This window comes from Onychostruthus taczanowskii, unplaced genomic scaffold, assembly GCF_017590055.1.
Source record: "Onychostruthus taczanowskii isolate IOZ18803 unplaced genomic scaffold, ASM1759005v1 scaffold14, whole genome shotgun sequence".
Taxonomy (NCBI): Eukaryota; Metazoa; Chordata; class Aves; order Passeriformes; family Passeridae; genus Onychostruthus; species Onychostruthus taczanowskii.
Window position 1 is genome coordinate 2678200 of NW_024498573.1, and position 12668 is coordinate 2690867.

Genomic DNA, 12668 nt, shown 5'->3' on the forward strand with positions numbered 1-12668 from the left:
TGCCAATGGCACTGAAGGAGCTGCCACATTCCAGGCCGGTGCAGGAGGTGGATGGACCCAAACTCCCCTGATTTAGAGGCTGAGCTGATCTCCAGGACGTGCTCTGAGCTGTCAGGTTGTTGTGGGACACTTCCTGCTCAGCCCTGACCCTCCAGCTGCTGCTCCCAAAACGCTCAGTGAGGCTCCAGGGAATCTGGGATGAGCCATAGCCTCGGAAAGGGGAGATGAGGAGAAAAGCTGCCATCCCTTCCTCTGTGTGAAATAAGCTGATTCAGTTTGTCAGAGTGAAAAACAGCCTGTGGGATAAGAATATCCTCACAGCTGTCTGTGCACTCAGAGGAACTGAAGGGGGTGAATCAGTGCTCTGAATACACCACTGAAAGTCTTCCTGCACCCCCATGCTCTGATTGATGCCATCAGATATCACCTGTTTTCATGGCACAGGAACTACAATTTCCTGACTTCTTGTAGGGCTTGTCAGAGAGACAATTGGATACTAAATGCTGCTTTACTTGAATGCATCTCTCCCTAAGGGAAGCTGTCTCTGTCACTTTGTTTATGGAGCCGTGTTCTGTTAAGGTTCCTCCATGAAATTTTCTGCTCCAAAGTTCTCAGTCCTCCTGGTATACATAAAAGACAGAGATCAAGTCAGTGCTTGATTACATTTTTCCTCCTGAAATTTAATCTGGTGAGTCATGAAAGCTGAGATTAAATCCTCTGAGCACAGCATAGGTCAAGGATGACTGTGAGGACACATTTTTGGGTTTGTATTATTCTCAATGTTTAAAATGGATGTAGTTTTGTTGCTGTCAGCTGTGGGGTATTTCTTTATCCCAAAACTTTGAGTTGCTTTGCTTTTCATGGGAGAAGAACATTGGTTTTAAATGGCAGTGATGGGGTAGATGCAGTGGACACACACTCTGTGCCTCAGTAACTCAGACCAGATCTGAAATCCATGGAAGGAGAGCAATGCATTAAAAAAATAAGAAATCTCTGCCAGCCTTGTCCAACCCAAGGCTTGAAAAGAATGTTTGCTCGGTGTAAATCACCATCTGACATGGCTGCTGACTCACAGACCAGGATCAGTTTGCTCAGGGATTGTTCAGGCCTTGCTGTGCATTAAGTTGTCACTTTGGCCAAGTGTCACTTCGCAAGGCAATGCTTGTGGCTTTAAGCTGATACCCAGGGCTGGGCTGGGTTGGGAGCACGTTTCATTTTTCTGAGTTTAAATGGGATTCCTTTCTGAGGCATTCTCCTGCAAGCAGCAGCAACAGCAGCCCCCAGCTCTGCTGCAGTGGGCCAGCTGTGCATGGACAGATGTTGCTCTGTACACACTGGCAAAATCAGCCCAGCTCTTCACTCAGTGGAAAGGGAATTTGCTCAAGCGTTGCTTTTGCAGGGGGTGTCTGTGGAGGAATCTGAGGGCAGAACAAAGCAGTGACTGCTTCCATTTTCTCTGCAGAGGGAGCAATCCATGGAGACAGAGCCCTGCTCTGCTCCTCTCCTGGCAGCATCCTGATGTCTCTGTGGGAGGGAGGAGGGAATGCTCAGTGCCGTTATAGGGTGGCCTTGCTGCTGAGAATCCCAGAACCTTTTGGGTTGGAAAAGAGCTCAGAGTCCATGGAGTCCAAGCTGTGCCCCATCCCCACCTTGCCCCCTGCCCAGAGCACTGAGTGCCACCTCCAGGGATGGGCACTCCTGCAGCCAGGTGTGTTGGTGGTCACACTTTGGCCTGGGATCCTGTTAGATCTCAGAGGACAAGTAAGAAAATGTGAGCTTTCTGTGCCTGGCCTTGGGTTATCCACATTAATGCTGAATCTGGGGATGATCTAGTGATTTTTGCATTTTACATCCTGCATGAGCCAGGATTCTTTCAGCATCTGGAGGGTTATGGCAGGTAGGGCTGAACTTCCTCAGCTGTGTGTTCTCTCAGAATCTAACTGCACATTCCCCTGAATGGAGACTTTTAATCTTTAATATCATAGACTCTGCAGCCTAAAACTTGGTAGAGTTTCCCTGCCTCTGATTTGGAAACAAATATTGATAGCTTGCACATTTAGTTCATTTTTCATTTGGAAAGTGAAATCAGAGCAAGTGAAGTCCTCACCTGCCTTCTGCTTCATCTATTTGCAAATCAGGCTGTGTCATTCTGGTGCAATCTCAGGGCTCATTTTGTCTCCTTGTTTTCTCCAGAGTTTTATTTCCAATTGGCAATCTGTTGAAACACTGTAGCACAAAGTTCTGCTAAGCCAGCGGTTTTGATCTCCTTGACGTGGGTTTTGTTGTAAAGCCCATGGATCTTCTCAGTGATGTGGAAATCTCTCCAGGGGAGGCTCAGGCTTTTATGTAACACAGTTTATAGTCTGCTAAATATTTTTATGCACAGCGTGAAGAGATGGGAGAACTGGCTTCTCCTTATGAGTGGTGTGGAGGAAGGGATTCCCATGTGTGTGGTTTGACAGCAGTGGGAGCTGTGCAGGTTCACTGCTGTGAAATGCAGGTGCTGTTCCATTTTTCTCTGCTGCCCCATTACTGCTCACACAATTAACTGAGAGGCAGGCGAAATGATGAAAGAAGTAAGAAGAAACTGAAGGCAAATTCATTGCTTTGACTTAGCAGAAGTCGTGATTTTTGTTTTTATAATGATTCCTGGTTACACTAATAAATGGTCCCCAGTGTCTTTTGTGCAGTAACCACATACTAATGAAATCCCTCACTCCAGTGACTTATTAAATATTCTGTGAAAATGAAGGCGATAGAATAATTGTTTGTGCTACTGCTGAGGGTGTAATTAACAAGGTCTGAGTGTAGCTGTTGTCAGAATGAGCACACTTTTCCCTGTTCAGTGTCAGAGTCCTCCCTCAGTCCTACCTACATATTCACCCTTTGCAGTTGATCAAGGCAATGTTACACTTAATGAGCAATGACCTTGCCAGAGTTACGTTGAATTTTAGGGTAAGTTTAGGTGAGATGCATGGAAGGAATTGTTCCCTGTGAGGGTGGGCAGGCCCTGGAACAGTGCCCAGAGCAGCTGAGGCTGCCCCTGGATCCCTGGCAGTGCCCAAGGCCAGGCTGGACAGGGATGGGAGCAGCCTGGGACAGTGGGAGGTGTCCCATGCCATGGCAGGGCCAGAATGAGATGATTTTTAATGGTCCCACCCAATCCATTCTGTGGTTCCATGAATTCTGTGGAATCATGTGAGTACTTTCCACTGCAAAGAACGCTCAGATAAACCCAAATCTCCCCCAGCAGCAGAAGGGTGGGTTTTTTCAGGGAATCTCTGACCATGCGTGCAGCAATGTTCCAATGGCTCCTTCCTTCCTTCTCCTTGGCATCAGCTGCAGGCACCAAAAACTGCCTCATTTTAAAAGGACTGTCAGGGCTCACAGATGATGACACATCCTTGGCCAAAGCAAAACTGAAACAATGGAATTCAGGAACCAAGGGGTGAGATGGAGGAGCTGCCATTGAAGCACACAACAAACACACAATGAGGTGCAGGCTGAAAGCTGGAATCTGGGCTATTTTTAACCAGACAGTTGCAGCTGTGGTGAAAAGCTGAGATGTTTGCTCAGGGTGATTAATACAGAGATAGTGGCCAGCTGGTAGTCAGTTCACACATGTGGAAAGGTGGGTGAAGAGCAGTGTGCAGCTAAAATAGCTGAACTTGACAGATCTGCAGAGAGATTTTAGGTGGCACTGATTTTGCTGGGTAGCAGCAGATCCTAAAAAGGATCTGAGCTGAATTTGCATTTGAGATCAAAGTGCTGGCAACGTGCTGTTGGGAAAAGTGGACAAAATGTGCCCCACGAGGTCTGTGTGTTTGCATTAGCAGGGTGGAAGCATTTCTGTGAGTACAGGTGCTGAGAAACCACTGCCTTGGCAGCCGTGGTGCCCTGAGGAGGCCGCAGGAAGGAAGCAGCTGCCAGCTGGCACGGGCAGCTCCTGCCCTGGCAGATACAGCAGCGAGTGTTCCTGCACAATGCGGAGACAGTCATGGAATGAACACGGGGCTCTTTGGGTTTGTGTGTGAGCATTCACTGGGGGGTTGTGGTGTGGGCAGCATTGCAGCTAAAGAAGGGATTTCTTTACCAGGGCTTTGGGATGGATGCACCTGGGGAAGTCTGTAGGCCAGGAACAATTTTTAATGAAGCTTTTGGGTTTAATATTCCAAACTGAACTCACTGGCTGCTGCCCCTCTGGTACAGTTGGTTAGTGCAGGTTTAGACAGTGGAGGGAGTCTGGGTTTGTGGAGGAGTGGAATTGAGAATTGTAGAACCACAGAATATCCTGAGTGGAAGGGACCCACATTGATCCAGGTCCTATCCCTGCACAGCCCCAAAATCCCAGCCTGGGCATCCCTGGAGCGCTGTCCAAACTCTCCTGGAGCTCTGGCAGCCTCGGGCTATGCCCATTCCCTGGGGAACCTGGGCAGTGCCCAGCACCCTTTGGGGGAAGAACCTTTCCCAAATATAGGAGGTCACAGTTGATGTTTGAAGTCACAGTTCATTTCAATGCTCCTGACTCGGTGGTTGTGTCAAACCTACAACCTCCTTTTCAGTCCACAGCCTGCATGAGATGCCCTTTTATAAATAGGAAACAACGAATTACTCTGTCAGGCTGTGCCTCTGCGAGTTGTTTTTCCTCTTTTGCAGCCGCATTCACGACATGCCTTTTGCGGGCAGCGTGTACAAGAGCCGGCAATCCAGGGATGCTTGGCAGGCCGCGCTCGCTCCCGGCCGGAGCGGCGGCACCGGGCAGCGCCGGTTCCGCGGGAGCGGCCGCCACCTGCCGGGGCCCGCCCGCACTGCACCGGCCGGGCCCGGCGCGGGAACCGCTGAGGGGAGAAGGAGCTCCGGGATCACCGAGTCCAGCCTGTGCCACATCCCCACCTTGTCCCTAGCCCAGAGCCACCTCCAGGGATGGGCACCCCAAACCTCCCTGGGCAGTTCCAGTGCCTGAGCACCTTTTCCATGGCGAAATTCCTGCTGATGTCCAACCTGAGCCTCCCCTGGCACAGCCTGAGGCTGTTCCCTCTTGTCATGGTAAACCACCTGGCTGTCCCTTCCTGTCAGGGAGTTGTGCAGAGCCTGAAGTTCCCCCCGAGCTTCTTTTCTACAGGCTGAGCCCCTTTCCAGCTCCCTCAGCTCCGTTCCCTTCTCTGAACACACACAGGGACCCTCAGCCTCTTCAAAGCCTCGGGAATGACCACAGTTTGCTTCATGGTCTCTTTGCATCCATTCCCGAGGGCAACACCATTCATGCTGCCAGTGCTGCTGAAACAATTATGAAAAACAGACATTTTCATAGAATTTATTATTTCTAATTTGCAGCTCTGTGCAAACTGAACTCTGGGAAGTAATCTGGAGCAGCATTTTAGTGACAAAGAAAACATCAGTGGAACTTGATGTAAATTCTTCCCTGTGAGGGTGGTGAAGCCCTGGCACAGGGTGCTCAGAGAAGCTGTGGCTGCCCCATCCCTGGAAGTGTTCAAGGCCAGGTTGGATGGGGCTTAGAGCAACCTGGGATAATGGAAGGTATCCCTGCACATGGCAGGGAATGGAACTGGATGGTGTTTAAGGTTTCTTCCAATCCAAACCATTCCACGATTCTGACTTGAGCTCTTCAGTGGTTTGAGAATGCCAGTTGTCACCGTACATAGCCAACAAAACCCATGGCTGCAATGGGACCCTGAGCTTCTGCATGGGCTGGACTGACCTGCCAGGCATCCTGTCAGTGTCACACATCTGTTGCTGCCTGAAGGTCAATAAGGTATTTGATGTTTCATTACTGTTCAGCACGTGGCTGGAGTGGGTGCACTGTTTGGAGAGGAAATCCCTGTGTCAGTGCAGGCACTGCAGCAGCACCCACACCAAAGGGATGCCAGGGTTCCCCCCTGTAGAGACAAACAAGCCATCAAACAACCTTCAGCCCGCAGTCCTTTTAGCACTGGTACAAACAGATCAATAACTTCCATGAAATGTATCAATACGTGCTTCGGGCAGCAGTAATGTATGCTAAACTCTAGCCCTGGCCTAGGGACAGGGGGACATGCAGCCCCTCAGTCCCTGCTCTACTCACCGACCCCCGGCTCCCCTCAGTCCCCGACTCCTCTCACCTCGCTGCCCTCTCAGTCCGGGCTGGTCTCACAACCCTGGGCTCCTTTCACTGAGCTATCCCCGGTTCCCCTCACAGACCCCCAGCCTGGCTCCTCTCAGTCCCTGGTTCCCCTCATTGACGCCTGAATTCCCCTCGCCGCCCCTCAGCCCCGGCTCCCCTCAGCGACCCCTCAGTCCCCCGCTCCCCTCGCCGCCCCTCAGCCCCGGCTCCCCTCAGCGACCCCTCGGTCCCCCGCTCCCCTCGCCGCCCCTCAGCTGCGGCTCCTCTCAGCCCCCGGTTCCCCTCACTCAGCCTTAGTCCCCGGTTCCCCTCAGCCCCCGCTCCCCTCACCAACTCTCGTCTCTCCTCACTAAGCCTCAATCTCCGGCTACCCTCACAGCCCCCAGCCCCGGTTTCCCTCATGCCCGCGGCCCCGCCGCAGATGGAGCGCGGCCGCCGCGCCCGCCCGCCCGTGCCGCTCGTGTACGTGAACAGCTTCGGCTCGCACCGCTGCGGCACCGTGATCCGCCTGGGCCGGGGCTGGCGGCAGAGCCCCGGGCAGAGCCTCCCGGGCCGGGCTGGGGCCCCGAGGGCCGCCCCGGAGCCGCGGACCGGGAGCAGTCCTGGGCCGGGCGGCAGCGGCGGCGAGGCGAGAGCCGGCAGCCGCACCAGCAGCGGTACGTGAGACACCAGGACATCCCCTTGTGCCGGGTTCTCTGAGGGCCGGAGGTGGCTCAAGCGTTGTCTTAATTGTACCAGGAAAACTCGGGAGGGTGATTCTTCCCCTCTTCTGGGCACTGGAGAGGTCACTCTTCGATTGCTGTGTCCAGTTCTGGGAAAGAGAGGGAATTAAAAGCTCCCAGAAGCCTGTTGTCTAATGTGTGAGTGCTGTGTAGTTTTGAAATCTGTTTTGTGGTATTTGAGAGACACTCGCCTGCCCCATGGTTATAATGGAGTAAAGAAGAAGGGAACAAGATGCAGGATGTCAGGATTGATACCCTGTAAAGTGACCAGAAATAAGGATCCCTCTGGAATTATAGTGTGGTTTGGGTTGGGAGGGACCTTAAAGATCATCCAGTTCCACCCCCTTCCTAGGGACACTTTCCACCAGACCAGGCTGTTCAGAGCTCCATCCAACCTGTCCTGGACACTTCCAGGGATGGGGCAGCCACAACTTCTCTGGGCAACCTGTGCCAGTGATCAACATCTTCCTCAGGAACATATTCTAAATACTCAAAAAATGCTTTCTAAACTCTTTCTAGGTGACCCTCGAGAGGCTAAGGCTGACACCTTTGACTTTCCCATCCCTTCAAGAAACGTTGATAAAGTCATTAAACGAAAGAAGAAAAAGGTATAAAGTGTGGCAGGTCAATTAGCTGCCTTGGCATTTGAGAAAGCTGCTTGTTCTCTGTGTGTGAGAGCACGAGGGAGATTAAAAGATGGAATTGGTAGCCTGTTACTGAAAGCCTTACTTACAGAAAAGAAAAAATGGTATTATCTTCCCTCTCTGGAGGCTTTAAAATTCTGGCTCTTATTCAATAAAGCACTTAAGTGTGTGCTTACCTTGAAAAATGAGAGTATGCTGTTGACTTAAAAAGCCTGTACTGAAATGCTTTGCTGGATTGGGGCCAAGGTGCAGCACACCTTGGGGTGAAACCCAGCAGGAAAAAGATCTGCAGCTCCTCTTCCTCTCATGTTTTAAACAAAGAAATCCCACGGGTTACAGATGAGCGAAGGCAGGAACCTGAGCTATTAACGCCATCCTTGGAGCAATGCAGAATTACTTTCTGCTTCACAAATGTTTCTGTTCCTGTTCAGTAGTTCGACAAATGCTTAAAATTTTAAGAGGAACATTTGTTAAGCAGTAACTCATTATGAGATTCTGTAATGTGTGAAGTACAAGTGATCAGCTGGACTAGAACAGAGCCATGCCGTAGATACTTGATTTAAAAACAGCAAAATGCTACCAACTGTAGAGGAACAGCTAATAACATCCTGGAATATGGCTGTCCTGGTGCATTGAATAGTCTTCAAAAACAATGAGGAATATACAGAATGCTTTAGCAATAAACGTCCTCAAGAAAGGAATTACCTTTAGATTTAAGCAAGTTTCTCAGATGAGGTCTGGCAAAAGTCCAAACATCAGCGTGTCAACAGCCATTTCTATTTGTTAGGCCACCTCTGCCTGAATGCTTTTGTCCACAATTCCAATGTAATCTTTCCAATGCACGAGTTTGAAACCTCCTCACTACAGACAGAGCTTTATGCCTCTAAAATAAAGGTTTTCAACATCTATAAAACAAATGAATATGGATTTGATATGAGATAGGCAAGAGCGTTGCTATTCTGGAATCTGAGTTTGGGCCTCGCTTATGCTGCTGCTGAGGGACCACATGGGAAACTTTTTGCTCCTGGAAAACTACACAATCTTTTTTTTTCTCCCATTTTGGATGACTTTGAATAGAGTTTAATGGCTCTACACATGTTTTCATGAGCTTTCTCAAGTCCTGGATGAACACAAGAGTTCTAGGCAAGAAAGGAGGTGGAGATTTCATGTGAAAAATCATGGAGGAATTTATGTTTCTGACTTTTAAATAGAGGTGATTCTTTCATATATCCCACATTTCTTCTTCCCTTCTTTCCCAGTCCTCAACAGAAAAACCCAGCTGGACTTCATAGTCATTGTGGAGAGTTCAGAGTTCTGCCCTATAGATGTTTTAATGCAAACTTTTTATATGCTTCACATTTTATCTTTCAGTCCAAAGTCTGGCACAAAGTCTGGAAAGTGATTTCAAAAATGCTTGAGGAAAATGAAAGGTTCAGAAGTCGACTGTTGACCTGCAGCCAGTTTGATGGAGAAGGTAGGAAATGAACTGCTAATGTTTTATTTTACTAGAGAAAACAAATTATTAATACAAGTGAAGATTCCAAGGTTTAAGGTCCATTCAGCTGGGTTTTTTTGGGTAGTAGGTTTTACAACTCACAAATGGAATTCATTCCATGCTTCAGGCACTTCCAGCTTTTTTTGGAAAAACTCCTTTGTTTCATGGAGGGTCTTGTGTGTGTTAATTTGGAGGAAGGATGGTGGAAGTGTTTGCTGCAGCCTGACATTAAAGACACGCACGTCAAACATCTGCAAGTTTTTCTGAACATGTGAAATATGTAATTAAACTTATTCACAGATGGGTCCAAGGCAGTAGTTGTATGAATAATAATTCATTTTTTCACGTAGGAAAATAGTGGTTGATTTCATACATACAATAAATAAATTAGATGCTCCCCAAAGGTTGCTGTAACACAATTTAACAAAACCATGGAACATGCTCTCACTCTGTGCCCTGAATGCAGCTCTTTCATTACTGGAAAATGACTTGGGAATTAAAACTGGTGCTCTGCATTCAGCCAATTTCAATTAGAGGCATTGTAGCTGCTGCACAATTTAAGATAATACAGTGTATGCTTACAAATGGAATTGGAATTTCTGGCTTCACAGTTGGATGAATTATTAGGAAAAAGACTATATAATCCATGAAGAGCTACCAGGCAAGTTTAAAATGCCACTTTCAGCCACAGCACTTTTTCTTCCTTTGCATTGGTGCTGATGGAAGTTTTCCACATGGGGGCATGTTGGGGTGTATCCCAAAATGTAGGACCATTCCAGGCAGTGTCTTATTTGGTAGAATGTTGGATTAGATTTCCACACACATGGCAAGAAAATACACCCTGAAAAATCTTCATCATGAGAACAAAAGAAGTGCAATTCTGGTTCAGAACAGAAATCTCTACCCCAGTGGATGTCATTGAATAGGAGGAGAAATTCCACTGAAATATGCTTCAACAGTGGATATCATTGGAGAAATTCCACTGAAATATGCTTCAACAACTTCTTCTGCAATTATTGTGCAAATATTCTGCATTGTGTGCAAAAACACTTCTTCTGTTGGCTTTATACCCAGTTCCTGATTAATTCTGGAATTATTACATGATGTTAATTATTCATCATGTGCTATTCATATTCCTATTCAAGGTTCCATTGGCCTCTGTCATATTTTTGTGCTAAGATGTGTTTTGTGCTAGTGAATCTCTCCTCCCATGGAAATTGTTCCATGTGCTTTCTCCCACAGCTGAGATCACTGCAGAAGTGTGTGTGCAAAACTATTAATGTATATGTTGGACATATATCTATGTGTAAGACACACACATCCATGGATGTGTAGAACAGTGAATAAAAAAAAAAAAATCTTCCTGGATTTGTCTGTTTGATTTCAAGAAAAAGAAGAACAAGTATTGAGAAAAAAGGAGGATAAATCTTTAATAGGTTATTAGATTTAAAGTTATTGTAAGAAAAAAAATCCCAAATTCTGCTTATATATGATTTCCTGGGTTGATTTGCCATCTTACTCTAATGGCTGCTTTTCTGTTTGTTATGGATCACCATGTGCTGTTTAACCTTGGATTTATGGACAGGGTTTTTCCCATTTTCAGCCGCTCATTTCTTGTAAAGAAAAAGCATTTTCTTTATATATAATTTCCAGTGACTTGGAAAACCTCACCAACCAACCAATCCCTCCTCCTCCCCTCCTACTCTATCCTTAATTGTAATTTTACCCCCTTTCTCAGGAGTTTTAGTCTATTAAGTCCTATTTCAGTGAAAACCATCAATTCTAATACCTTCTTTCTAATAAGCAGATTTTGCTTAACATCAAATCTAGGAGATAAGTCTCCTATTGATCTGAATTTTTCATTAATCAAGAAGCAAATGGAATAATTCTAGAAGCTATTTAGATAGGGATCAACAAGTCTGTATAAACTGGGTTCATTTTTATCTTCTTTTTTTATTTTCCCTAGATTAATAAATCTAGAAAATTAATGCTGCATTTTATTGCCTCTATAAATAGGTTTTTTTGAGAGAACAAAAGTCTACTTCAATTTTAATGCTACCTATTTACTCCTTGGAATGTTGCAATTAAGATTAGATTCCATGTGACTGCAAATGATGATTTTCCTCCACCTGATGTTCTCCTGCAGGCTCTGACAGGATCCAGAGGTCACAGAATGGGGCATACCTGGACAGGGTATGTAGGCAGTCTATTAAAGGCCCAAAACCCCCTAAAATATTAAATTATTAATATTAAAAACATGCACTGATCTTGTTTAGTGTGTTATTATAATAAGTGTCAGTTATATTCTAAAGTATTACTGACATTGAGCTCAAATATTTTCAAGATTTCAGATCTGGGGCCAGAGCAGCTCCATCCTCACAGGGAGGGCTCTGTGCTTTGCCAAGGCAAAGGGAGGTTTTTTGCCTTCTTCTTGAGCCAAATCCTTTCCTGGTGGTCTAAAGCACAATCTAAAGAATCTGAACAGTCTTCATTTGCCCCACTTGATATAGAGACTTTTTTTAATATTAATGGGAATGTACAACTCATTTTTATCACTTTTTTCCTCTAGGATGAGTCCATCTTTGGCTGGGTGTAGCAAGGAAATAAAGGAAGATTCAGCCCCAAAGGAAATATAAACAAAGTGAAAGCTTTTATTTTGATCTAGTTCTTCCTGGAGTCAGTGCAAGTCTGCAAAGTGACTTCAGGGAACACAGGTTCTCTGTTGTTTGCTTGGTGTTTGTGCTTCTGCTGTTTAAGAGGTTTGTTTTTACAGTGGCTTAAACAGCTCTGTTGCAAGATATTTATCTCAAGCCATTAACTCTAGTGTTTCACTGAGCTATTAGTTTTAGAAAGCTTTTTAATGAGCATAATATTGTGACAGTTTACTTGCAAAAGAAAAGATACACATTTACTGTTGTCTCTGTATTTATATCTTTTATTTTTGTAGCTTGTCAGAATAATAAACACAAATTCAGGAAGGCAGAACTCCACAAAAGACATAAACCCCACTTTCCTTTTTTCCTGGTTTGCATAAATTTGACTTTATGATATTAACATATTACACAATAACCCTCTCTGTTCTTTCATCCATTTATACATGAATCTCAGCAAGTATTTGGAATATGAAACCAGGTGAATGTTTTCTCTCTCTGTTCATCCTGAGGCACATAATGGTACCATCACAATCAGGAGGTGTTGTTTATCTACCTGACTTCAAGAACACAATATAATTTTCTTCTGTTCTGCAGCTTAATGCTTGAACCCTTGATTGACTGTTAAAGCCTTTTAAGCCAGAAAATTGTGTAAATGGAACATGAAAACTGCATAAAAATAGTTATGTATATGGGGTTCATCTCGGGAGTAAAACATTCACCTGTCACAGTGAGACCTCCTTGCTTTCAATAAAAGGATTGTTTTCTCCTGCCATAATGTCTTGGTGTTTGCAGATGTAATGACTGCAGTGTCAGAGTGTTGAGCTTTAATAACATGCTGGTGGTGGTGTCATTAGGCAGCAAAGCACTTGGAAAGGTTTCATCTCTGTTTTCTTCATGGTAAAACTGCAAGTGTGGAACTGGAATGCACCTTTTCAGGGACAGCTGAGGCAGCAAGGTTCTCTTCTGCTTTGTGGTTGGGTAATATTTGCATTTTACTTAAAAATAGTTGACATTTCAGCTTGGAAAAGGAAA

The 12668-nt window shown here is 45.9% G+C and overlaps 1 protein-coding gene across 1 annotated transcript; it reads left to right on the forward strand.

Annotated features, from left to right (window-relative positions):
* Positions 1-6521: 6521 nt before the first annotated feature.
* On the forward strand, positions 6522-12298 carry CUNH5orf47 (chromosome unknown C5orf47 homolog). The gene is made up of 5 exons (XM_041397759.1): positions 6522-6777; positions 7363-7451; positions 8859-8961; positions 11129-11175; positions 11552-12298. The coding sequence occupies exons 1-5, from the start codon at positions 6522-6524 to the stop codon at positions 11576-11578; spliced, it is 522 nt and encodes a 173-aa protein (XP_041253693.1). The 3' UTR covers positions 11579-12298.
* The last annotated feature ends 370 nt before the right edge of the window (positions 12299-12668 follow it).